A 27463-nucleotide genomic window follows, 5' to 3' on the forward strand; every position below is an offset into this window, starting at 1 on the left:
TGTGAATACGCCATGAGAAGCATTAATGTGATTCATAATACATTTGTATTGTTTAAAAATACTTGAACAATGATTCAATGAACAGCTAAAACTCAAACTGTGCTTGAACTGCTTTAGTGGAAAAGGGGCAGGAGACGAGGAGAAAAAGAAAATGAATGACAATGAGAATGGAAAGAAAGAAAGAAAGAAAGAAAGAAAGAAAGAAAGAAAGAAAGAAAGAAAGAAAGAAAGAAAGAAAGAAAGAAAGAAAGAAAGAAGCTCAGAGAGGCAGTAGCAAATTGAGAAAAGAAAGAAAGGAGAGAGAGGGAGTAGAAAATAGAGGAAAGAAAGAAAGAAAGAAAGAAAGAAAGAAAGAAAGAAAGAAAGAAAGAAAAGAGGCTGAGTCAGTAGAAAGAAAGAAAGAAAGAAAGAAAGAAAGAAAGAAAGAAAGAAAGAAAGAAAGAAAGAAGCTGAGAGAATCAGAAGAAAGAAAGAAAGAAAGAAAGAAAGAAAGAAAGAAAGAAAGAAAGAAAGAAAGAAAGAAAGAAAGAAGAGGCAGTAGGAAATGAAAGAAAGAATGAATGAAAGAAAGAAGAGGCTGACAGGCACTAGAAAATGAAAAAGAAGAAAGAAAGAAAGAAAGAAAGAAAGAAAGAAAGAAAGAAAGAAAGAAAGAAGCTCAGAGAGGCAGTAGCAAATTGAGAAAAGAAAGAAAGGAGAGAGAGGGAGTAGAAAATAGAGGAAAGAAAGAAAGAAAGAAAGAAAGAAAGAAAGAAAGAAAGAAAGAAAAGAGGCTGAGTCAGTAGAAAGAAAGAAAGAAAGAAAGAAAGAAAGAAAGAAAGAAAGAAGCTGAGAGAATCAGAAGAAAGAAAGAAAGAAAGAAAGAAAGAAAGAAAGAAAGAAAGAAAGAAAGAAAGAAAGAAAGAAAGAAAGAAAGAAAGAAAGAAAGAAAGAAGAGGCAGTAGGAAATGAAAGAAAGAATGAATGAAAGAAAGAAGAGGCTGACAGGCACTAGAAAATGAAAAAGAAGAAAGAAAGAAAGAAAGAAAGAAAGAAAGAAAGAAAGAAAGAAAGAATTTGGAGAGAAAGACAGAAAAAGAATGACATGGAGAAGGAGAGGAGAAAGAAACAAAACGAAAGACAATGAGAATAGAAAGTAAGAAAGAAGAGAAACCCACGCGGACACGGCGAGAACATGCAAACTCCACACAGAAAAGCCCCTGTCCGCCACTGGGCTCGAACCCAGGACCTTCTTGTGGTGAGGCGACGGTGCTAACCACGACACCACCGTGCCGCCCCAAAAGGAGAGAATGAGAAAAAGAAAGAAGACAGGAGGTGAAAGAAAGCACTGTCTCTTCTCTGGAACACTGTCTTTATAACTGCTCCATAAAGCTACTCACACACGCATTATTCATCAATTATTAATAACTGATCACAATTTGTTTGGGGTGAAAAATTTGGAACTCGCAACCGGACAAGCCTTTGTCCATTTTACAATCCGCACTCCACTCCACTCCACTCCACTCGCGTCCAGAATCGAACCCTGCTCCGAGACATTTCCCTCCGGAGCAATCAGAGCTGATGCGTGACTGTAAACGGAGCTCCAGAGAACTGTGGGCTGATCAATGTCTGGCACGGGGAGCCTTTTCTCTGGGAGAGGCTGTGCTGGAATTTCCCCGATCGGATCGATACGTCCACAAGGCACGCAGTGGGAGCACGAGGGATCAGCTTTCACCTGCTGTTACAGCCAGATGCCAGGGAAGCGCTACAGTGACTAACGTGATCGCAGCCAATCTGGAGTCACTGCTGATGCCTCGGACGCGTGGATTTGGGTTATGATCTTCCTTAAATGGTGCCAACGTGCTGTTTTATGTCGTGGAGTTATTATTGTAAATGTATGGTGGCGCTGGAGTGCTTCAATGGCACACACCAAAATTAGGAAGTATTATACTATAATAATAATAATAATAATAATAATAATAATAACATACATACATATAGTTGTGGTCAGAAGTTTACATAAAATGGCATGAATATCATGGCAATATTTGGGCCTTCAGTAATTGCTTTGAACGGTTCTTTTTCTGTGGCAGAATGTACAGCATACATCTTTAATCTAAAAAAACACTAGAATTTGGTGCACAAGTTTTAATTCTCTGTGGGTTTTCTGAAATCAACACGGGGTCAAAATTATACATACAGCACACCTGATATTTGGGTAAAACGTCTCTTTGTAAGATTCACCCTGACCAAACAGTTTTGTTAACCATGAACAAGCTTCCGGCAGAATTCTGGTTGGATATTTCACAACTCTTCATGGTAGAATTGGTAGAGTTCAATTAAATTCTTTTTTTTCTTGACTTATAAGCCCGGTCCATATATTTTCAATAGGGTTGAAGTCAGGACTTGTTTGAAGCTTAATGTTCACCTGCTTTATCCTCCACAACCAGCTCTGATGCGTGTTTGGGTTCATTGTCCTGTTGTAACTCCCAAGTCGTGTTCAAGTTTCTGATGGTTTATGCTGAAGAATTCTGAGGTCGTCCTTCTTCTTCATTATTCCATCCACTTTGTGCAATGAACCAGTTCCACTGGCAGCAAAACAGCCCCAGAGCATGATGATCCTACCACCACCACCACCAGCTGGTACAGTGTCCCTCTGTACATGGTGGTCATTGTGGCCAAACAACTCAATCTTTGTCTCATCTGACCATACAGCTATCCTCCAGAAGGCTTTTTTTTTTTTGTCCGTGTGGTCAGCTTCAGACTAAGCTTGAAGGTGTCAATTTTGGAGCAGGGGGTTATTTCTTGGATAGCAGCCTCTTAGTCCATAGTGATCTGAATTGTAGACAGTGATCCATCAGCTTCCAGTTCATGGCAGGGCTGTGCCATGGTGGTTCCCAGGTTGTTCCTGACCATCCAAACCAATTTCCTTTCAGCTGAGGGTGACAGTTTGGGTTTTCTTGAAGCAAAGTGGCTTGGCAAAGTGACTACACCTCACAATAACTTGCATACAATTGTTTGAACTGATCTTGGAATTTGCACTTGTTTAGAAATGGCTCCAAGAGACATTCCGGAGTTGTGTATATCTGCGATGCTCTTTCTCAGATCTGCACTGAGCTCCTTGGACTTTCCCATTTTACTGTGTGTTGGTCAGTCCAATGAGTGCTGTAAACAAACCCTTTTTATGAGGGCACAGAGACGCTACCAGCTGTAGTCAATCACGACCACTAACAGGAAGTTAAGAGACCTCGGCCTTGGCAAGATGAGAGACATTTTGGAAGTTTCAGCTCCTCTGAATTAATAATCCAAGTCAACGTATTGTTGATTTCAGAAAACCCGAAGAAAATTAAAACTTGTGCATCAAATCCTAGTGTGTTTTTTTTTAATTAAAGCTGTATGCTGGACAATTGTTCTGCCACAGAAAAAGGAACAGTTCAAAGAAATTACTGAAAGCCATGGCATTCATGTCACTATCTGTAAACTTCTGACCACAACTGTAAACGCATCTTTGGTGCTTGGCCCCATAATAAAGAGTGCGTGCCTCCTGGAGTGTGTTTCATTAATGCCCTCCCCCCAAAAAAAACAACAGATTAGTAAAAATGATGTTGGGTCATCGATAAAATTTTACACTGCTGATTTTTCATATTAGTCAACACGGTCTGAGAAAAGAACAGTTTGTGAGTAATGACTCTGAAACCTTTATGTGGCTGAACGCTAGTCGTCTACATACCCACACGAACACTCCCAGATATTCCCAGAGATACCGCATTTTGCTGCGTGTTATTGAGCCGAGCGGTGTTTATAGTTCTCCGTGTCTCCTTAACCGAGGTCCATGTGTCTTTTTCACCTGCTTTAATCAGAACTCTCGGAAATCATGGGCTCTCGAAACCTTCGAACAGCTGAGAGTAGTTACACTTAACCTTTAGCAGGCAGAGTGATGGGTAAAAGGCAAGAAGGCAGAAATTATACCGCTGACTCAGCGTTTTTCTCCCACATTCCCTGACTGGTTTATACAGGGCTCATAGCCTCGCTCTCCCACACACATGCACGTATGCCCTGCTTTCACATTCCCGGTTCAGTGGAGCATCAAAGTACAGGATTTTTTTTTTTTTTTTTTCCCGTGGCATCCATTATCCTCTACTGTATCACAGCCAGCCGGCTAAAAGGGACAGATGAACACCTTCCTTAGTGAATTTGCTGTACCACAAGTGTATAAGCCATTTTACCGATCACTGGATTTCTCTCAAAATATGCTACGTGACACCCAAAAGAAACAAATCTGCTTTTAGAGAAGGTATGAGCATGCAATTATGCTCGCTGCCAACTACGGAAAAAAAAAAAGCAGCGATGCAGAAACAGACAAGGCGGCACGGTGGTGTAGTGGTTAGCGCTGTCGCCTCACAGCAAGAAGGTCCGGGTTCGAGCCCCGTGGCCGGCGAGGGCCTTTCTGTGCGGAGTTTGCATGTTCTCCCCGTGTCCGCGTGGGTTTCCTCCGGGTGCTCCGGTTTCCCCCACAGTCCAAAGACATGCAGGTTAGGTTAACTGGTGACTCTAAATTGAGCGTAGGTGTGAATGTGAGTGTGAATGGTTGTCTGTGTCTATGTGTCAGCCCTGTGATGACCTGGTGACTTGTCCAGGGTGTACCCCGCCTTTCGCCCGTAGTCAGCTGGGATAGGCTCCAGCTTGCCTGCGACCCTGTAGAACAGGATAAAGCGGCGAGAGATAATGAGATGAGATGTACAGTTTGTTGCAAGATCATGGACTGAATCTCACAGCAACCATTTTTACCTGAAGATCGTGAGTTTAAGGTGTACCTCCTTGGTCACTTAATTGCTTATTTCAATGAAAAAACACTGAGCTAATTTTTAAAAAATAAAGCACGACAGCATTTTTATACCTGCAGTTTACAGTAGAAAAGTTAGGATGTACGAATATTTTTGCTTCAGCTTCATAACGCAGAGTCCGAATTAGAGCAAAATCGATGCATTTGGTGTGCGTGTGTGTGCTGGAAAAAAAAAACAAACTAATAAATTACTATAATGAAATAATTAAGTAGTTTAAAGCATTTTGTACATCGTATCCATCCAGCTTTGGGACCAGAAGGTTGTCGGTTTGAGTCCCTGGGCCAGCAGGAATGGCTGAAGTGCCCTTGAGCAAGGAACCTAACCCCCAACTGCTCCCCAGGCTGCTCTGGGTATGCTGTCTGTCGCTCTGGATAAGAGCGTCTGCGAAACGCCATTAGTGTAATGTAACATGGCATTTCTACAACAGCTCAGTTTAGAAGCTCAAATCTGCAAAACTAACGCTGCACCCGCTTTCCAACTCCTCTAGAGTTCACTTGGAAGCTCACCATGACCACTTCGCTCGGTTGATTTGGTCCATACCTGTGTGTGATAGCTTTGTTCTCACCAAGGTTGCAATGAAATCTGCAGTGAAAGCACCCTTCCTAGAACTCCCATTATAATTTGCTCCCAGCGTGGTCACCTGTGTCTGTCTGCTCGAGAAAGATTAAAATTTGGTACAAAGCCCCAATATAACCATGTCCACCAAATCTCACCAATGTGGTAGAGCCCGATCCAATCTGTGGCATCCACCTCCTCCTTGATGTCCCATGAAATGACGAGGTTCTGTCCTCTTCCCAAGGTGAACTGATAGGTGGAAGCGGTAAGGGAGGACCGGCTGTCTGACGTGACCAGGTCCGTATCACTGTTGGCTCGTTGTAGACCCATTGTCTCGGCTGCGGCGCCTCCTCTGGATGTCCCGCCACTGCCGGTACCGCGCAGGTTTTCCGGTCCCAGTGTGTATCGCATGTGCGGGCTGCGCCTCCGCACCACCAGGAGGTGCTCTCGTGCTGTGCTGGTGGCCATGGAAGGGTGAGGGGTGGGGTGGCTGGGGGTATGGTGAGGAACAGGGATGGGTTGGTGGGGACGGGTACGGGGAGGGAGGACAGCTGTGGCCAGTGAGGGGCGAATGGTGGAAGCTTGGTGAACAGAGGGATGAAGAAAGAACGGCCTAAAAGGCCTGAGGAAAGTAAAAAGGGGATTGGGATGTGACCCAACAAGGGCCAACAAATCTTCAAGTCCTCCACTGTCTTTATAGGCAGTGTCCACTTATACGACACCAAGAAAGTGCCGCTTTTTCCTTTGACCTCACTGCGTTTAAAAAGAAACATTCAATCGGACAGAGACAGGGGGACTTGCGGAACCCCCAAGTCTTCCAAGTTCAGCCATATTCAGAGGCTCCATGAAACGCCAGGACCAGTGGATGAGACGGGCTTCAGGAACTGTCCTGATGTCATTTTCTGTCAAATCTGTTAAAAATTCTGTCACAAGTCACTGAGTCAAGGAAGGAAAGGATGAGGCAAGTTGATCCACTTGATCACTTAAGGCCCTTTTAGTCCACGTTGTGGTCTTGGAGTGACACATACAAGCAGATACCTAGAAGACAAAAGAGAAAAACATGGGTCAGTGTTTTATACTTGTAGTGAGGGTGAACTACATGCAAATAACTCAATCATTGTCCAACATGATGGTACAAACAATCCAGCATGTGAAAGATCTGCTACCCAACAAACCCCTGCCAACTGGCAAAAGTCAAGAAATGTTCCATGGACTGTAATACATTTTGGTGAGCAATCATGTTATGCATCTTATAAACAACAAGTGATGCCAGGCAAAACAAACCTTGCCCGGTAGCAATTATGATGAATATGAAGGAAGATATCGCTTTTTGGTGACCTTGACCTTAACCTTGTGTACGAACATACTTGGCCAATAAACATGGTTCTGATTCTGAGTCTTTGCTGCTCTCAGCCAATCAGAACACACCGTACTGCTCTCAGACTGTACTACGTGATTGTTACACTCCTATTTTATATTAAACTTTGGTCAAATATCTGTAACATTTTGCATTTTGTGCAATTTTTTTTACCTTGCGCAATACCAGAAAAATTCAGTTGAAATCGAGCCATTTGAGGCGAACCGGTCCGCGTCTGAAAAAACCCGGCATTTGGATTTCCCGGCAAACATTGATTTTCATGACGTCCTGTGCGGGACGCCTCCTTCTGAATCCTACGTCAGCGCTGGTTTGTTTATGAGAAAACGACCTGGCGGTTTTCTGCAAATTTCTTCAATGTTATCGCGTAATTATTAAAATGGTTAACAGATGTATCGTAGGACGGTGTAGCAACACCAATCATGATGGGATTAGTACTCATCATTTTCCAAAAGACCGGACGAGAGAGAAATGGGAGCGCTTCGTGCGAGGCACCCGGAAGCCGAGGACCAAAGCAGAGCCGAGAAAAAGACCAAGAAAATCGGCGATTCGCAAGTTGCCAGGGTAAGAAATAAGAGAGACTATACTCTAAATTAGGTGTTCCTGTGTTTGTGTGGTACACGGATAATGTTATTTATTGACGCACACAAAAGTAAACAACACGAAAGCGCTGGGCGATAATGCACTTCACATGTCTCAAGGGATATGCGTGTCAGGGCTTGAGATCTTGGGACCTGTCAAACACATTAGCTAAATGTAGATACAACCCTGCTTAGCAGATTCCATGTGTGTAGCTTATGAAAGCTTTCTCCTACAGTAGCCAGTACTCTTCTAAATGAAGAAATATATAAATACATAATAGTAATTAGAAAAAATATGATTTATGTAACAATAGATAAATGAGCATTGATACATGAATCCATGGGTTTAGAAGCTCAGGCGACAATTCCATATTTCAATGCAAAATCGCTAGCTGCTAAACTTGGTCTACACAGGCTGTGCACTGAAACCGTGCAAGCTCTCGCAGCCTGCTGGCGCTTCCGCAGGTGACGTCACGAATCTGGCTCCAGACTCCCTTGGGATTTTTCCAGACGCGTTTTGTTATTTTATTTTTTTCTGCTGTAGACAGATGGCCTTGTGCAAAATTACCCTTCTGGATGAGTGTGTAAAGGGACATACTTTCATATTAAATAAAACAACACAAAACTGGTCCAGGATATGCACTTTAAAGCACGATGACATTGTGACTATTGCCTCTATATGAAGCGGTAACCACAAAAACCTTGACTTTGGCCGGATAACCCCCAAAATGTTGGAGGTTCTATTTGAGACCAATGCCCATCATGAAGACTGGTCCAGCCATTTTCCCGTAACATCATTAACAAAAAAAAAACAAAGAAACCCCACCGAAAACAATACCTCGCCCCCTGGTGGACTCCGTCCCAGGCAAGGTAGATGCCCTCTGATGACGGAACCAGGGAAAAAACAAACAAGAAGACATGGCCATCACTATCCCCCGCCATGAGCATCTTATGAAGACCTCTTAACACTTACGCCCTTATAAGTCCATTGCTTTAATGTTGACTTGTGATGTCGTAAGTGCTATGACACCTTCATAAAATGCTACCCAGCTTTTTTCAGTAGTATGGAGCACGCAAAGTTTCACTGATGCAGCTTATGTAGTTTCTGAGAAAGCTTGTCCAGATTGAAACGGACGGACGGACTCCATTCCTGTGTCCCCCTGCACACTTTGTGGCGGGGGATAATAATTAAAAGGCCATCAAGCACTACAATAACTCTTCCGGCAATGATATTTCACAGAGATTATTCAGGAGGTAGACAAGCACCAGAAGTAGTTGCTTAGTACTGTAATCCAGGGCTTTTCAAAGTGTGGGGCGCGCCTCCCCTAGGGGGCACCAGAGTTCTTCAGGGGGGGCACAACGTGAGGAAAAATAAACCAGAATAAGTTACTATTGCGGACATTTAGCAAACTTCAGCTAGCCTTTACCAGAGACAAAATGGATGGATTTTTAGTACCTAAAGCTACAGTGAGTGAGGAGACAGAGTCTGGGCCAAGCAAAAAAAAAGAAGGAAGTATGACCACGATTATTTAAAGTTTGGATTTTCATGGACTGGATCTGAAGATGCTCCACTGCCACAGTGTGTTGTCTGCCAAGAGGTGCTAGCTAACGATGCTACGAGATGTTTAAAATGTGTAAAACAAGATGTTTGAAAAAAAGCACAGACGTTTAAAATGTGTAAAAAAAAAGATGTTTTAAAAAAGCACAGATGTTTAACGTGTAAAAAAGATGTTTTAAAAAAAGCACAGATGTTTAAAATGTGTAAAAAAAAGAGGTTTTAAAAAAGCACAGATGTTTAACGTGTAAAAAAGATGTTTTAAAAAAAGCACAGATGTTTAAAATGTGTAAAAAAGATGTTTTAAAAAGCACAGATGTTTAAAATGTGTAAAAAAAGAGGTTTTAAAAAAGCACAGATGTTTAAAATGTGTAAAAAAGAGGTTTTAAAAAAAGCACAGATGTTTAAAATGTGTAAAAAAAGATGTTTTAAAAAAGCACAGATGTTTAAAATGTGTAAAAAAGATGTTTTAAAAAGCACAGATGTTTAAAATGTGTAAAAAAAGAGGTTTTAAAAAGCACAGATGTTTAAAATGTGTAAAAAAAGAGGTTTTAAAAAGCACAGATGTTTAAAATGTGTAAAAAAAGATGTTTTAAAAAGCACGTTTAAAATGTGTAAAAAAGATGTTTTAAAAAAAGCACAGATGTTTAAAATGTGTAAAAAAAGATGTTTTAAAAAAAGCACAGATGTTTAAAATGTGTAAAAAAGATGTTTTAAAAAGCACAGATGTTTAAAATGTGTAAAAAAAGAGGTTTTAAAAAGCACAGATGTTTAAAATGTGTAAAAAAAAGAGGTTTTAAAAAAGCACAGATGTTTAAAATGTGTAAAAAAGATGTTTTAAAAAGCACAGATGTTTAAAATGTGTAAAAAAAAAGATGTTTTAAAAAAGCACAGATGTTTAAAATGTGTAAAAAAGAGGTTTTAAAAAAACACGTTTAAAATGTGTAAAAAAGATTTTTTATAAAGCTCATGTTTTAAATATAACATATACAACACGCACTGAAGGCATGTCAATATCCACAATGGGCAATATCCAAAGGGGTGGAACAGGTTAAGAACAACAAAACACAGAAGAAAGAGAAAAAACAAACTAACAAACAAGAACACAGGGGAGTAGTTACATTACCATACATCAGGGGAATAACTGAACGCATTCAAAGAGTAATGAGGAAACACAACATTAACACACCTGTCAAACCACACACAACACTCCGTCAGATCCTGGTTCATCCCAAAGACAGAATACATCCGGAAAACAAATGCAACACCATATATGAGATTCCATGTAAATTATGCAATAAAACTTACATTGGGGAGACAGGAAGGAGTTTCAACACAAGAAAACATGAACATAAGAAAGAGTGCGAAAAGGAGACAGCTACAAGACAAACCCGAACAATAAAAGAAAAGGCACAACAGGAAAATTATAAGTCAGCTATAACAGACCACTGCAAAAGAGAAAATCACATTATGGACTGGGGGAATGCCAGAGTCATCCGCACAGAAGATAACAAACATCAACGCTGGATCAGGGAGGCCATGGAGATCCGTAAGCGAAGCCCGAGGACCATCAACCGGGATGAGGGAGCATACATGCTCTCCCATACCTGGAGTGACATCTTGCAGGGGACGAACAGACAGTATAAGGCATGACCGACCTGTCAAACCAGACAGAAAGGCCACGCCTTCAGAAACATCAGCTGATAAAAGATGCGTCACCAATTAACATCCGGTGACACTCTGAGGAAGACGGAAGTTGTACGTCGAAACATGTCGGGTAAACAAACCCAAAAATTAGATGTCTGATAAAAAAGAAAGAAAAAAAAAAAAAAACTATATATAAGACATAATGAACGTAATCGAAAGAAAAAAAGTGTAAAAAAGATGTTTTAAAAAAGCACAGATGTTTAAAATGTGTAAAAAAGATGTTTTAAAAAAGCACAGATGTTTAAAATGTGTAAAAAAGATGTTTTAAAAAGCACAGATGTTTAAAATGTGTAAAGAGGTTTTAAAAAGCACAGATGTTTAAAATGTGTAAAAAAAAGAGGTTTTAAAAAAGCACAGATGTTTGAAATGTGTAAAAAAAGATGTTTTAAAAAAGCACAGATGTTTAAAATGTGTAAAAAAGAGGTTTTAAAAAAACACGTTTAAAATGTGTAAAAAGGATTTTTTATAAAGCTCATGTTTTAAATGTGTAAAAAAAGATTTTTCAAAAAGCACAGATGTTTAAAATGTGCAAAAGAAAAAAATAAAAATGTGTACAACATTTTTTTTTAAATACGAATGGAACATTAAGTATAGCAACAACAAAAATTGTAAAGGGGGGGCGCTGTTGTTTATTTGCTCTCTGAGGGGGGGCTGACTCTCCCACACTTTGAAAACCCCTGCTGTAATCTGTTTCCTAATCTGAGGGAATGATGGGGCAGAACGAGAGCACGAGAGAGGTGGAGGGATAGGCAGGAATATAGCTTCAGTATCAGTGGAGAAGCAGGATATTCTGTCTGATCTAAATGTTCGTCCGTCTGTTTCTCCATCCATCCATCCACCTGGCCAAAACCCATCCTGAAGCATTACCTGTCCAGAATCTTCTGCCATACTCAGTCTACACATTTGCCTGTTTCTCCATCCATCCATCTGCTCAAAGCTCAACCTGAAGCATCACTCATGCGAAATTTTCTGACCTACCTGGCCTAGACCTCTTATTCTGATGTCCGTTTCTCCATCCAGCCACCAAAAACCCAACCTGAAGCATCACTTGTACCAGGTTTGCTGACCTACACCTCTGAAATCATGTTTTGAGCTCTCGATTAATCTGCCTGTTTCTTCATCCATCTGCCCAAAACCAAACCTGAAGCATGACTTTCCCAGAATTTTAGGACTTCCTTGGCCTAGACATGCTCCAATCGATCGGTCTGTCGGTCTTCTATCCATCCATCCATCCATCCATCCATCCATCCATCCATCCATCCATCCAAAAACACAACTTCACATCACTTGTCCAGACTCTTCTACCCTACTTGGCCGACACCTCTGTAATCTTCTATCACATTATACCCTTCCCCCTTCTCTCTCTCTCTCTCTCTCTCTCTCTCTCTCAGCCCTGCGTTCTAAAAGCGTTGATAAGCATGATTTTCCTTGGAGGATCCTAAATTAGCTTCCTCCGTCTGAGCTGTTGGGAAGGACTGCGAGACGTGGCGTAACACGACTCGCCCAAACATCCTTCTTGCACTTCAGCTTTTTTGCCCGTTTGCTCCTGGTTCTTCTCATAGCATAGAACAGTTGAGGCACCAAAAGGCACGAGACAAAGTTATTCATGACTAAAGCGGAAGAATACACGCACGCACAGATGGACACAGGCGGAAACGTGCAAGAAAAATCAGGTGTGAGGGACAGCAGAAGGCACAGCCGTATCTGCTGAAAGAAAAGCAGCTTAGATTAACAGAAATGCTAGTTTATACTGGTTAAACAGCAACACGAAACCAGTCTCGCTTGTGCTCCTCGTATGGTCTTGTAATAAGGCCTTGTCCCAATTCCGCCAACCCTGAATATTTTTCTTCAGTCTACGTGACGCATGCTATAAATTCCCAAGCACCATTCCTATTTTAACAAGAGGCAGTGATCACGCGAAGGAGCAAAGAATCAGCCAGGCGAGTAAAACTCAGACTTGAGCAGCAGCACACACACTCCCACACAGTTCGGTTTCGAAACTGACACGCAAAGCATCCTGTGCTGGAGGAAGAGATGCCGAGAAATCACGTTTTCCCATCCCAGAATCCTGACTGACCATGAGGACAAACAATTGAAAGAAGTATGTATTCACAGATCCTGAGAAACAAAGCCTGAAGCACAAACAAAGTGGAACGAAAAAAAAAAGTGGACACTTTTCCAACTCGGGACACGCACATCCAGATTTGATGTGGAAAAGAGCTTGTTGTCGCATCAGGCTGAGCCAGTCAAGCACAAATAAACTACTTGCAGTAACTTCCTGTTTATTTCGGAATTAAAGGTACCGACGGAAAATGAATTTGCTTTCATTAACTGAAAGCATGATCGCTCCAGCAGCCGGTCTGTGATGCACCGCTTCTGACCTCTGAGTAATAGGGGTGCTAATTTATGTCTTGAATCATCATCATTCTGTCGTTTTATTTTACAGTGGTGCTTGAAAGTTTGTGAACCCTGTAGAATTTTCTATATTTCTGCATAAATATGACCTAAAACATCGTCAGATTTTCACACAAGTCCTAAAAGTAGATAAAGAGAACCCAGTTAAACAAATGAGACACAAATATTATACTTGGTCATTTATTTATTGAGGAAAATGATCCAATATTACATATCTGCGAGTGGCAAAAGTATGTGAACCTCTAGGATTAGCAGTTAATTTGAAGGTGAAATTCGAGTCAGGTGTTTTCGATCAACAGGATGACAATCAGGTGTGAGTGGGCACCCTGTTTTATTTAAAGAACAGGGATCTATCAAAGTCTGATCTTCACAACACATGTTTGTGGAAGTGTATCACGGCACCAACAAAGGAGATTTCTGACGAACTCCGAAAAAGCGTTGTTGATGCTCATCAGGCTGGAAAAGGTTACAAAACCATCTCTAAAGAGTTTGGATTCCACCAATCCACAGTCAGACAGATTGTGTACAAATGGAGGAAATTCAAGAACATTGTTACCCTCCCCAGGAGTGGTCGACCAACAAAGATCACTCCAAGAGCAAGGCGTGTAATAGTCGGCAAGGTCACAAAGGACCCCAGGGTAACTTCTAAGCAACTGAAGGCCTCTCTCACATTGGCTAATGTTAATGTTCATGAGTCCACCATCAGGAGAACACTGAACAACAATGGTGTGCATGGCAGGGTTGCAAGGAGAAAGCCACTGCTCTCCAAAAAGAACATTGCTGCTCGTCTGCAGTTTGCTAAAGATCACGTGGACAAGCCAGACGGCTATTGGAAAAATGTTTTGTGGACGGATAAGACCAAAATAGAACTTTTTGGTTTAAATGAGAAGCGTTCTGTTTGGAGAAAGAAAAACACTGCATTCCAGTATAAGAACCTTATCCCATCTGTGAAACATGGTGGTGGTAGTATCATAGCCTGTTTTGCTGCATCTGAGCCAGGACAGCTTGCCATCATTGATGGAACAATGAATTCTGAATTATACCAGCAAATTCTAAAAGAAAATGTCAGGACATCTGTCCATGAACTGAATCTCAAGAGAAGGTGGGTCATGCAGCAAGACAACGACCCTAAGCACACAAGTCGTTCTACCAAAGAATGGTTAAAGAAGAATAAAGTGAATGTTTTGGAATGGCCAAGTCAAAGTCCTGACCTTAATCCAATCAAAATGTTGTGGAAGGACCTGAAGTGAGCAGTTCATGTGAGGAAACCCACCCACATCCCAGAGTTGAAGCTGTTCTGTACGGAGGAACGGGCTAAAATTCCTCCAAGCCGGTGTGCAGGACTGATCAACAGTTACCGCAAACGTTTAGTTGCAGTTATTGCTGCACAAGGGGGTCACACCACTTTTGCCACTCACAGATATGTAATATTGGATCATTTTCCTCAATAAATAAATGACCAAGTATAATATTTTTGTCTCATTTGTTTAACTGGGTTCTCTTTATCTACTTTTAGGACTTGTGTGAAAATCTGATGATGTTTTAGGTCGTATTTATGCAGAAATATAGAAAATTCTAAAGGGTTCACAAACTTTCAAGCACCACTGTATACTGGCAGTACACTGAGAATTCTTCAGTGTTTATCGACAAAACGAGCCATTTCGGTTACCTTTAGCAAAGGGACGGACTGGTCATTTCAAGAGGGTGAGGAATTTTTTTTTTTTTTGGCGAATGTGAAACGGTGACGCTAGCAAGCAGAGAAGCTTGGACGTTAGAAAGAGCACTTCACTTCTGCGAGCACGGAGTACTGAGCAGCAACAAAATGGACTCAGTTTGAGAAATATTATCCTGACACACCTCGAATTTGAATCAAACATGTGACGCAAACCGAGTTTCAGCAGGATGTTTATTTTACTAGTACATTCCATAGGAGTGGGGGGGAAAAAAAAAAGGATGCTCGGGATCATTCTGAGGTGGCGTTTCTTTTACTCCTTTTAAAAGGAGGTGAGGCTGTATCTTTACCGTTACACGTTATTGCATCATCGGGACAATGAAAGGATGACACGGCTGCTTCTGCGTTTGGGTCCCGAAAGCTGTTTGGCGTCATTAATACAGCTCATGTCGACATGGCGCCGTAAATCTTACATGAAACTCGAGATTGCGTTTAAACTGTTCTGTCTGAGGATGTGTGATTAACACACGACTACTCGGAGAGTCATGCGGTCATGTCCTGATATTAGATGTTCATATTACAGTAAAATGCTTCATAATGCGTTTAAAAGCGCATTTTCGATCCTTAAAGAAGCTCATCTGTGCTTAGTTGCCTGCATGTCAGGACGCCACTGGCGGTTTGGGACGCAGCCCTGAATTGTCTCTGTGTGGTGTCCAACTTTTTTTTTCCCCTCCTAATCCTAAATCACTGCACTGCTAAATATATCATGGAAGAACTGTATTATTTATAGCCATGTGCAAGTCTGTGCATATGTCCCACACCATTTACATGCAGAAATTCTAAAAATAAGAACGAAAAGACAAAAACAAATGACAGCCTACGGTTCAGCTAAAAACAGAACAGCCTTTACAGTGTGATGTGCGCTACAGTCGTGCTGAAGGAAACAGGCTTGTTACCTTTTTGTCTTGGGCTAACATGACCGAATGATGCGAAATATTAATTCATATCGGATGATTCGCAGCGACTTCGACTTGCAGTACATTTCCACTCGGGAGGCATTTTATTTTTAGCTATTTTCTAGATTTGCGTTCGGTTTGCGCGAGTATTGGGACGGGCACCATTTGGAAGCCCCGCCCCCTTCCTCCTTATTCCCGGGTTTCACGTGACGTCACGTCTGCCTCGTTAGTGATTCAAAACTCTACCAAAGCTCAGTTGACAAAAGCCAGGATCTCACTGGGCTGCGACAGCCTGCGACTAGTTGGAGACACAACGATTGCGATAAAATATGCGAATTCAGTTCTCGCACTTCAGCCAGTATCTCACTTCACGGAAACTGACTTGAGAAGAGTTCGCGACACGTTTGCGGCTAGTTTTGAGAAATTTTGTCGCACGAGGTTTTCTGAACGTGTTCGAAATTTCAGCGACGAAAGAGCGACGCTTTGCAACTCATGCGAGGAAACTGAAGCCCTGCGAATGTTTCGAGACGCTCTCGCGAATGATGTTCGCGATTTGTCGCAGCCCAGTGAGATACTGGCTAAAGCGTTTGTATGGAGAAGGCGCGTTGCTTGCATGAAAAATGCCTTACGCTTGCGTGGTTTGAATCGATCAAACTGATACAAGTTTCTTCAGGGTTCCCCGTGAACTAATAAAAAAAAAAAAAAAAGGGGTGAACGAACACGGGATTTCACAAAAAGACGTCGAGAAAGGTGGCTTTTGAACCTCTCGGTGAAATCGAAGGGAGCCGAGTCGAAGCATGCAGTGATCACTTGGTGAAAGGTTTGTATTTCCCTCTCAGCTCTGTCCTCAGTGTTTTCCAAGTACTTTTCTTGCTATGTGTCGTTATTTTACGGTACTTTTTTAGTCACGAAGCGCTAAAGTCCCCAGCTGTTTCTTTGGGTGTTTTCACACCTGGTCCCCTTTAAAGGAACCAGACTCAGTCCTCTTTAAGTGGACCAAAAAGTGGACCAACAGAAAAAGAACTCCGTTCTTTTTGTGTTCACACTGTGAATTTATTACAAAGAGGACTGGGTTCTCTTTCTGGTCCAGTTAAGCTTTGATGGGGCCTCAGTCCTCTTTCTGTTCACACCAGGTCCTCTAGAGCCCTCAGACCCCCAGTGCACGGAATTCTGGGTAATTTTCTCTTGAATCAAAATGTCTGCTGCCATGCTTGCCCTGCTGTATTCTTTGATCAAAATAGTGCGGATTAAGGAACATATGCGCAGTGCACAATCATTACATTCACTTTTTTATTGTGGCCGACTCATCAGTCAGTAAGTTCAGAAAGCGGCTGTGGTAAGTTCCAAAAGGAAGTTGAGTTTCCCTGCTACAGTCACGTGACCAACTACGGCAAACGAAGAAGGTTAAACTACAGTGAAAAAGGCGAAGTGAACCCGATACGCTTTTTGTTCACAATGCGCAGATTAGGCGAACCGTACCGTTGATTTTTAGCGAACCGTACTGAGACCACCTCCTGAGGTGGTCTCAGTTCGGTTCGCTTTAAAGGGGTCTGGGTACGGTTGGAGTGTTCACATGTGCGCAAAAAATGCTGAGTCATCGATCTGAGTTCGGTTAGATGGCTGAAAGGGACCAAGTGTGAAAACACCCTTTGTTTCCTCCTCACAAAGTCCATATGCATGAAGGTCGCGACAAAATCCTTCCCCAGCCGTACAGTTACAATGATCACTTCTTCTCCGTCTTGTTTAACTCCAATCCAGGTCTTTAAAGGGGTTTCTGATGATCTTTGTGAATGATTTACCTGAGAGATAAGAGCCAGCACAAGCGAAAATCTAGCCAACTGTTGTTTGTTTTCACTTCAACTTGCAGCGCTTCGTTGTAAAGATGCGAACGAAAACAACACGTACTTACACGGACAAAAACAATCCAGGATTCGTTCAGCAGCGAGCTGATCCCGAGGTCCTTTACCCAGCCACGTACAAAAAAGTTGTAATCATAGGCTTAGCTAGCGAGCCGTGTTTTACGCGGCCAATTCTCAAAAAACACGGCCTATAAATTTTATACTAACCCGTGTTAACCCAAATTTCGTTTTTTTGGGAAGTAATTTTGTGCATTTCTGTGGACATTTGTGTCAACGGTCAGTGCTTTCCATATACAGAAGTTAAACCAAGAAAATCAAATTTACCGCCAAAAATGTAGTGTTCTTATTGGTCAGACTTCGAAACGAGGCTTGAATGGAAGCAAAATACGACGAGTTTTGCGAGGTTCTCCGGCGAAGCTCGACAGGTTTAGAACAAGTAGGTCGTGTATTGAGATAAATATCTTTGCGGGTTTTTAATCATACAAACCTGATGATGGGCCCATTGACAAATAATATTATAGTTTTTAAATGACCTAAATTAGATAAAACAGAAAACTTGTCACCTTCCTCTGGAGTCGGAGCACTGAGCGCCCACTTACACATTCATAAAAGACCGTTCCCATGGTAACGGCATGATAATCACTTTCACTCTTTCGGTTTCGATTGGCTTCTCTTTCGCGGTAGGAACGCCCACCGTCACCAGGATAAAATCTGTCGGACGTACTAGTTTAGGATATTTAGAGGTAAAATTTTTTTTTTTTTTCATGTGACCACCAAGTACCTATGTAGTGCAATATATACGCACACACACTAGTGCATCTCAAAAAATTAGAATATTGTGAAAAAGTTCAATATTTTCCATCAGTTATTTAAGAAAAAGTGAAAATGTTATATATTATAGACTCATTACACATAAACTAAAATGTTTCAAGCATTTTTCTATTTTAATTTTAATCAGTATGGCATACAGTACAAAAACATTAAAAAAAACCCATCTCAAAATATTAGAATATTTCATTTCGAGTTTGAGTAAAACAGTATGAACACAGTGTATCTCTCGGTCTAGTTCAGTACACACAACCACAATCATGGGGAAGACTGCTGACTTGACTGTTGTCCAGAAGATGATCACTGATGCCCTCCACAAGGAGGGTAAGCCACAAAAGGTCAGTGCTGAAAAGGGTGGCTGGAAAAGGTGCACAAGCAACAGGGATGGCCGCAGTCTTGAGAGGATTGTCAAGAAAAGTTTATTCAAGAACTTGGGAGAGCTTCACAAGGAGTGGACTGAGGCTGGTGTCGGTGTATCAAGACCCATCACGAACAGACATCTTCAAGAAAGGGGATACAACTTTCGCATTCCTAATATCAAGCTACTCCTGAGCCAGAGACAATGTCAGAAGTGTCTTATCTGGGCTAAGGAGAGAAAGAAATGGACTGTTGCTCAGTGGTCCAAAGTCCTCTTTTCAGATGAAAGTACATTTTGCATTTAATTTGGAAATCACGGTTCTAGAGTCTGGAGGAAGAGTAGAGAGGCACAGAATCCAAGGTGTTTGAAGCCTAGTGTGAAGTTTCCACAGTCTGTGATGATTCGGGGTGCCATGTCATCTGCTGGTGTTGGTCCACTGTATTTTATCAAGTCCAAAGTCAACACAGCCATCTACCAGGAGATTTTAGAGCACTTCATGCTTCCATCTGCTGACGAGCTTTTTGGAGATGCTGATTTCCTTTTCCAGCAGGACTTGGCACCTACCCACAGTGCCAAAACTACTACCAAATGGTTTGCTGACCATGATATTACTGTGTTTGATTGGCCAGCCAACTTGCCTGACCTGAACCCCATAGAGAATCTATGGAGTATTGTCAAGAGGAAGATGAGAAACACCCGACCCAAAAATACAGATACGCTGAAGGCCACTATCAAAGCAACCTGGGAATTCCCGTCTAAGGGAATAAAAACACCTCAGCAGTGCCGCAGACTGATCACCTCCATGCCACACCACATTGATACAGTAATTCATGGTAAAGGAGCCCCAACCAAGTACTGAGTGTATAAATGAATATACTTTTCAGAAGTTGGACATTTCTGTATTGTAAATCCTTTTTTTGATTGATCTTAGGGAATATTCTAATAATTTGAGATACTGGATTTCTGATTTTCATGAGCTATAAGCCATAATCATCAAAATTAAAACAAAAAAGGCTTTAAATATTTCACTTTACATGTAATGAATATAGAATATATGAAAGTTTACCTTTTTGAATTAAATTATGAAAAAAAGGAACTTTTTCATGGTATTCTAATTTTTTGAGATGCATTTATATATACACACGTTTTTGTGACATCTATATTTGTTACGTTATAATCTAGATGAAGTATTGGGTCGTGAAAAACACTAATCCTTTGATCAAAAAGGAACTTGTAACGAAATTTCAACGTGACAGTGAGTATTCTGTCTGTGAAAGATGCACTGTGTTGCATTTGATTAATATTCAAATACAGCAAGGTTTTGTCCATGCAGAAGGTACAGGGTTTGATGAAGACTTTCGAATTTTCGAGTCTCTGGACTCCATGGTCTTTCAAAAAAACGGAGTCCTTTATGATTTTGTAGAGTATTTTCCCAATGGGGACTGCTTCAAGTCCAACCCTACATTACTAAGACATGTTTTTATATCTGTTTTAATCGAAGAAACCATTGGGAAAGCAAAGTTCTGCCAAGAGACCAAGGCAGACTGATGATGATGATGATGATGATGAAGGCCCGCAGCCTCCTGCAAAGAAATAAAAAGTTTGTGTTAAATGCCTAATAAAATAGAATTCACACTTAAAATTAATGCTTTCTTTCATTTCTTTTTAAGGCTCAATTGCAGCTCCAGAAGTCACCAGACTGCACCAAAAAGATGAAATTTTCAAAATTTTCGCAACCAAGGCCGCGCCCAAGTAACACTCCCTACTTTCAGAAAAACGCTCCCAACCTTCCCAATCCTGGCTAAGCCTCTGATTGTAAGCCTCCATACTCTTCCACGCTTTCATCTGTTTTGCGGTGTAGAAGGACGTCTGCAACAGCAGATAGTTCGAGATGTCGGGGAACTCGACTGAAGGGTAGTTTTCGAGATCGTACGACAAATCCTTCTTTCCCAGACTGTAGGGGTCGATTCCATTGCACATAGCAATCTTCTGAATATATCTAAAGCAAGCAGGGGCTTCTAGATTACAAGCGTACTCTGATAACTTATCGCTAGTTGTTTGCGCTACGACAGCCGTTTAGACCACCAGATATTTCACTTCCGGTAAAACCGCTAAGAAAAGTCACGTGACTTTTCATGTAATTTCATGTACTCTTGATTGTTCTGTTCACATTTCAGCCAGTAAACCATCTCTTCTCCTTAAACAGACTCAGCAACCAGGCTGTATGTTTAGCTAATTTTCTTCACAATTGAAGAATGAAGCACAAACACAGTCTTCCTTTAGGGTGTGAAATGTTTTCTACGTGCATAAAAAGCAATCCCTTCCTGACTGATCAAGCAACATAAAAGAAAAGTAATGAAAGGTTTGCTCTTCAGTGCGGTACGTTTGCCTCGAGTCACAAATGAAAAGATAAACTTTTTGTTTTTGTTTCAGCTGTTGTGATTGCTTTTTATGTCTAAAACACAGATTGAATTTTCTTCATACAATCTTATTTTACAGTGGTGCTTCAGATTTTCACACAAGTCCTAAAAGTAGATAAAGAGAACCCAGGTAAACAAATGAGACAAAAATATCATACTTGGTCATTTATTTATTGAGGAAACTGATCCAATATTACATATCTGCGAGTGGCAAAAGTATGTGAACCTCTAGGATTAGCAGTTAATTTGAAGGTGAAATTCGAGTCAGGTGTTTTCAATCAATGGGATGACAATCAGGTGTGAGTGGGCACCCTGTTTTATTTAAAGAACAGGGATCTATCAAAGTCTGATCTTCACAACACGTTTGTGAAAGTGTATCATGGCACCAGCAAAGGAGATTTCTGAGGACCTCAGAAAAAGCGTTGTTGATGCTCATCAGGCTGGAAAAGGTTACAAAACCATCTCTAAAGAGTTTGGACTCCACCAATCCACAGTCAGACAGATTGTGTACAAATGGAGGAAATCCAAGACCATTGTTGCCCTCCCCAGGAGTGGTCGACCAACAAAGATCACTCCAACAGCAAGGTGTGTAATAGTCGGTGAGGTCACAAAGGACCCCAGGGTAACTTCTAAGCAACTGAAGGCCTCTCTCACATTGGCTAATGTTAATGTTCATGAGTCCACCATCAGGAGAACACTGAACAACAATGGTGTGCATGGCAGGGTTGCAAGGAGAAAGCCACTGCTCTCCAAAAAGAACATTGCTGCTCGTCTGCAGTTTGCTAAAGATCATGTGGACAAGCCAGAAGGCTATTGGAAAAATGTTTTGTAGACGGATGAGACCAAAATAGAACTTTTTGGTTTAAATGAGAAGCGTTATGTTTGGAGAAAGGAAAACACTGCATTCCAGCATAAGAGCCTTATCCCATGTGTGAAACATGGTGGTGGTAGTATCATGGTTTGGGCCTGTTTTGCTGCATCTGGGCCAGGACGGCTTCCCATCATTGATGGAACAATGAATTCTGAATTATACCAGCGAATTCTAAAAGAAAATGTCAGGACATCTGTCCATGAACTGAATCTCAAGAGAAGGTGGGTCATGCAGCAAGACAACGACCCTAAGCACACAAGTCGTTCTACCAAAGAATGGTTAAAGAAGAATAAAGTTAATGTTTTGGAATGGCCAAGTCAAAGTCCTGACCTTAATCCAATGGAAATGTTGTGGAAGGACCTGAAGCGAGCAGTTCATGTGAGGAAACCCACCAACATCCCAGAGTTGAAGCTGTTCTGTATGGAGGAACGGGCTAAAATTCCTCCAAGCCGGTGTGCGGGACTGATCAACAGTTACCGCAAAGGTTTACTTGCAGTTATTGCTGCACAACGGGGTCACACCACTTTTGCCACTCACAGATATGTAACATTGGATCATTTTCCTCAATAAATAAATGACCAAGTATAATATTTTTGTCTCATTTGTTTAACTGGGTTCTCTTTATCTACTTTTAGGACTTGTGTGAAAATCTGATGATGTTTTCGGTCATATTTATGCAGAAATATAGAAAATTCTAAAGGGTTCACAAACTTTCAAGCACCACTGTAAGTCAGTGTGAGAAATTAGTTGATCTTACACACACCACACATAATGTAGAGTGTTTACATGGATGACTGAACGGATTTCCAGAAAAGATATCATTATCCCTGTGGCACCACCCAACTGACTCCACACAGACACAGCAGCTCCTACTGCTACAGTGCCTTCGTTTATATTAGATATTTCCACACATGCAGTATATGATTGTTGTATCGCATTGTTGTATCAGATGTACCCCATTAACCTTATCGCCTGCTGCGCGCACACTGATTCAGCAAACCCTAAACTCCAGCAAACTCTCTGAATTCAATCACTGGCTTTCACCGGTTACGATCTGCCTCACCAAACGACGCCTGCGCTAATGGGCACCTCAGACGAGAAGTGCTGAAAAGTGTGCATGAGGTCATCGTTTAGATGAAACCAGAGCTCCACTCGCATTAGCAGGGCTGAACTGATGGAACGCACACTCACTGACCCAACATCACCCTCATCCACACCTCCGTCAATCTGCCAGAGAAGACGCTCTAACCTGATATCAGCTCCATCTGTTTAATGGCATTAAGACAGAAGGATGGAAGTATTTACAGCACAGAATTGGATCGAATGTGTTTTACTGTAGGTGCGATAGGAAGAGGGTGTCATTCCTGCATGATAACTGTACAAGCCAAAATCTGAGTGCCTGCTTATTTATGTTGGGAAAAATGCTAGAATACTTGATGAAAGCACCATTCGTAGCCTATAATAATAACAAGTGTTGCCAGGCAAACAAACCTCACCCAGTAGAATATGAAGGAAGATATTGCGGAAAAAAAAAAAATCGGCACCTTATGGGTCCATGTGGCTACTGCTTATTGAAAAAAAAAAAAGTGTTTTCTGATCCCATGTCCATACAGTAAATATAGCATATATATTTTTACCCTATGAGGCAGTAGCCACAAAAATTAAGCGTAATCCAAAAGTTAATTATTAAAAAAAAATATATATATCACATATACCAAGTGTCTGTACTTCATATTATTCTACTCTTACAGTTTTCGAAACTGAAACCTTCGAACCGAGGCTGACATACACACGCTGTCACCATGACCCAAACTCTTATTTCCCGGAAATGGCCCGGTGCTAGAGCTCAGTGGAACGCTCTTTCTCTCTGTAATAAGCATAAACGTGTCTGAAAGCGATTTCTTTAGTCTCGTCCGTTTATTTCAAACGGTGAACCGAATTGTTTTTTCCACCGGCCATTTTAATTGGAACATGAGTATGCGCATGTGCAGTGCACGATCGTTACATTCTTACAGCATGATGACGTCATGCCTAGCGCCTTTATATGAGGCAGTAGCCACAACAAAAACAATTCTGACCTTTTTGGTGACCTTGACCGGATGACCCTCAAAAAGTTGGAGGTTCTATCCGAGACCAACGCCCATCCATCCTGAAAGTTTTGTGAAGATCGACCCAGCTGTTTTCCCGGAATATCATTTACAACCCTGATTCCAAAAAAGTTGGGACAAAGTACAAATTGTAAATAAAAACGGAATGCAATAATTTACAAATCTCAAAAACTGATATTGTATTCACAATAGAACATAGACAACATATCAAATGTCGAAAGTGAGACATTTTGAAATTTCATGCCAAATATTGGCTCATTTGAAATTTCATGACAGCAACACATCTCAAAAAAGATGGGACGGGGCAATAAGAGGCTGGAAAAGTTAAAGGTACAAAAAAGGAACAGCTGGAGGACCAAATTGCAACTCATTAGGTCAATTGGCAATAGGTCATTAACATGACTGGGTATAAAAAGAGCATCTTGGAGTGGCAGCGGCTCTCAGAAGTAAAGCTGGGAAGAGGATCACCAATCCCCCTAATTCTGCGCCGACAAATAGTGGAGCAATATCAGAAAGGAGTTCGACAGTGTAAAATTGCAAAGAGTTTGAACATATCATCATCTACAGTGCATAATATCATCAAAAGATTCAGAGAATCTGGAAGAATCTCTGTGCGTAAGGGTCAAGGCCGGAAAACCATACTGGGTGCCCGTGATCTTCGGGCCCTTAGACGGCACTGCATCACATACAGGCATGCTTCTGTATTGGAAATCACAAAATGGGCTCAGGAATATTTCCAGAGAACATTATCTGTGAACACAATTCACCGTGCCATCCGCTGTTGCCAGCTAAAACTCTATAGTTCAAAGAAGAAGCCGTATCTAAACATGATCCAGAAGCGCAGACGTCTTCTCTGGGCCAAGGCTCATTTAAAATGGACTGTGGCAAAGTGGAAAACTGTTCTGTGGTCAGACGAATCAAAATTTGAAGTTCTTTATGGAAATCAGGGACGCCGTGTCATTCGGACTAAAGAGGAGAAGGACGACCCAAGTTGTTATCAGCGCTCAGTTCAGAAGCCTGCATCTCTGATGGTATGGGGTTGCATTAGTGCGTGTGGCATGGGCAGCTTACACATCTGGAAAGACACCATCAATGCTGAAAGGTATATCCAGGTTCTAGAGCAACATATGCTCCCATCCAGACGACGTCTCTTTCAGGGAAGACCTTGCATTTTCCAACATGACAATGCCAAACCACATACTGCATCAATTACAGCATCATGGCTGCGTAGAAGAAGGGTCCGGGTACTGAACTGGCCAGCCTGCAGTCCAGATCTTTCACCCATAGAAAACATTTGGCGCATCATAAAACGGAAGATACGACAAAAAAGACCTAAGACAGTTGAGCAACTAGAATCCTACATTAGACAAGAATGGGTTAACATTCCTATCCCTAAACTTGAGCAACTTGTCTCCTCAGTCCCCAGACGTTTACAGACTGTTGTAAAGAGAAAAGGGGATGTCTCACAGTGGGAAACATGGCCTTGTCCCAACTTTTTTGAGATGTGTTGTTGTCATGAAATTGAAAATCACCTAATTTTTCTCTTTAAATGATACATTTTCTCAGTTTAAACATTTGATATGTCATCTATGTTCTATTCTGAATAAAATATAGAATTTTGAAACTTCCACACCATTGCATTCTGTTTTTATTTACAATTTGTACTTTTTCCCAACTTTTTTGGAATCGGGGTTGTATGTTGAAATATTTGCCAAGCCACCACTTTCAGTAACCTTAGAAAGAAATGTGAGGTTACTGACAGGACGGTAGCTGTTTTTTATCAAGGCTTTTTCAGTATTGGTTTCACTAAAGCCTCCTTCCAGATGTTTGGAACATGAGCATCACGGAGCGATAATTTTACGATGTTAGAAATTGCTCGCAATAACTCATTAAAAACAGTCCTTCACAATTTGCGTGCAGAGGGGACCGTTTCTGCAAGTCTTACTCGGCGAGCTCATGACTGTTTTCTTAATATCCTCCAAGATGGAATGTTGTAAATGGTGTCCCAACTGCAGACCTTGGTGGAATCTGTAACCTATCCAGTTTCAAGTGAATGCTGTCAGTCTTTTGAATAAAGACCTGTTGGCGAGAGAAACAGGATCTGTGTGTAAGGGGTATTGTTCTTTCCCAGGAGAACACTAGCTGCCTTAAATAGCCTCCATTGATTGCCACTGTTCTCATCAATGAAGTTGGTATAGTAGTCCCGCCTTGCTTGTTCCATCACATGATTAGCACGGTTACGAGCCTGGGTAAACAACTCTCTGTCTGAAGAAAGCCTTGTTCTTCTTCAAATGCATTCATGTTTCCGGCGTAGATGTTTGGCTGCACTGATCTCATCATTAAATCGCGGGACGTGTGGGCGTACAAACATGGTCTTCCGAATTACAGGAGCGTGCTTTTCGATTAGAGAAGACAACGTAGCATTATCACAGGACACAAGATCATCCAAGGCGTCTGGTGGAGCTTGGCCGAGCCTGGATATACAAATATCATCCCTAAAAGCCTCGTCTCCCGGTAGCACACCTCTTTGACCGATGAGCGCGGTTTACGAAATGCCAAATTGCACGGTACAGCGCAATGGTCTGACAAAAAACAGGCAGAGATGGGCGTAGTCCAAACCATGTTGTCTAAATCTTGAGTGATTATTAGGCCCAATGTGTGGCCAGACCGATGGGTAGGCGTTTTCACGTGCTGGGTTAGCGCATCGGAATCACCTGCATCATCCACATGAAGGTCACCTGTTATCAGGTGAGCAACACGATGGAGTCCAAGTATTCTGCGAACTCCTGCAGGAATGTTAACACAGTAACGGGGTGTGCCAGAGAATAGAGTGTACGATATATAATTACCGCTCTTGTTTTATTGGTATCTGAGCTGACTACATATTCAACAAATTCAAACGAGATCCGATCGCCGGCAGCGAGTTGAGTGACTTATAACTCTTTACGTGACACTAGAGCAATGCCGCCTCCTCCTTGTGAACACGTGGATGGTCATACAGTCTGCATACAGTCCGGTTAGTAATCGTTCAGCCCTTACGGCTGCATCGTCTGCAGGCAACCACACCGCTGTTGGTGCACATAAATAATCTTGAAACGCAGCTATTTTATTGCAGAGTGACTGGCAGGTCCAAGAGCACAAAACTAGTGGTCTTTGTTTCAGCTGTTGTTGAGTTGGTGTGCACTTAATGCAAGTTAAATTTTGGAAATTTACTCCCATTTGTAGGCGATGATCATTTACGCTAGCCATGCCAGATCCAGGATGTTGCGTGACATGTCCAGCAGCTGTGACGCAAGAGCGTGACCAGGTCATGAAGAGCCACAATCACTGGAACTGCTCGACTAGCCACAGGTCCTGGATTTCTGAAATCAACAACAATA

The 27463-nt window shown here is 41.7% G+C and overlaps 1 protein-coding gene across 6 annotated transcripts in view; it reads right to left on the reverse strand.

Moving 5' to 3' along the window:
* Positions 1-27463, reverse strand: part of hecw2b (HECT, C2 and WW domain containing E3 ubiquitin protein ligase 2b) — a 139403-nt gene that overhangs the window by 69779 nt on the left and 42161 nt on the right. For 4 of the 6 annotated variants that reach the window (XM_060898475.1, XM_060898476.1, XM_060898477.1 and 1 more), the window contains exon 2: positions 5537-6416. In XM_060898475.1, coding sequence (XP_060754458.1) covers positions 5537-5846 — 310 coding nt within the window. In that variant the 5' untranslated portion in view covers positions 5847-6416. Of the gene's footprint in view, positions 1-3709; positions 3903-5536; positions 6417-27463 lie in introns of those variants that run through there. The other 2 variants (XM_060898479.1, XM_060898480.1) reach the window with 2 other exon arrangements.

Source organism: Neoarius graeffei, chromosome 18, assembly GCF_027579695.1.
Source record: "Neoarius graeffei isolate fNeoGra1 chromosome 18, fNeoGra1.pri, whole genome shotgun sequence".
In the NCBI taxonomy this organism is placed as follows: Eukaryota; Metazoa; Chordata; class Actinopteri; order Siluriformes; family Ariidae; genus Neoarius; species Neoarius graeffei.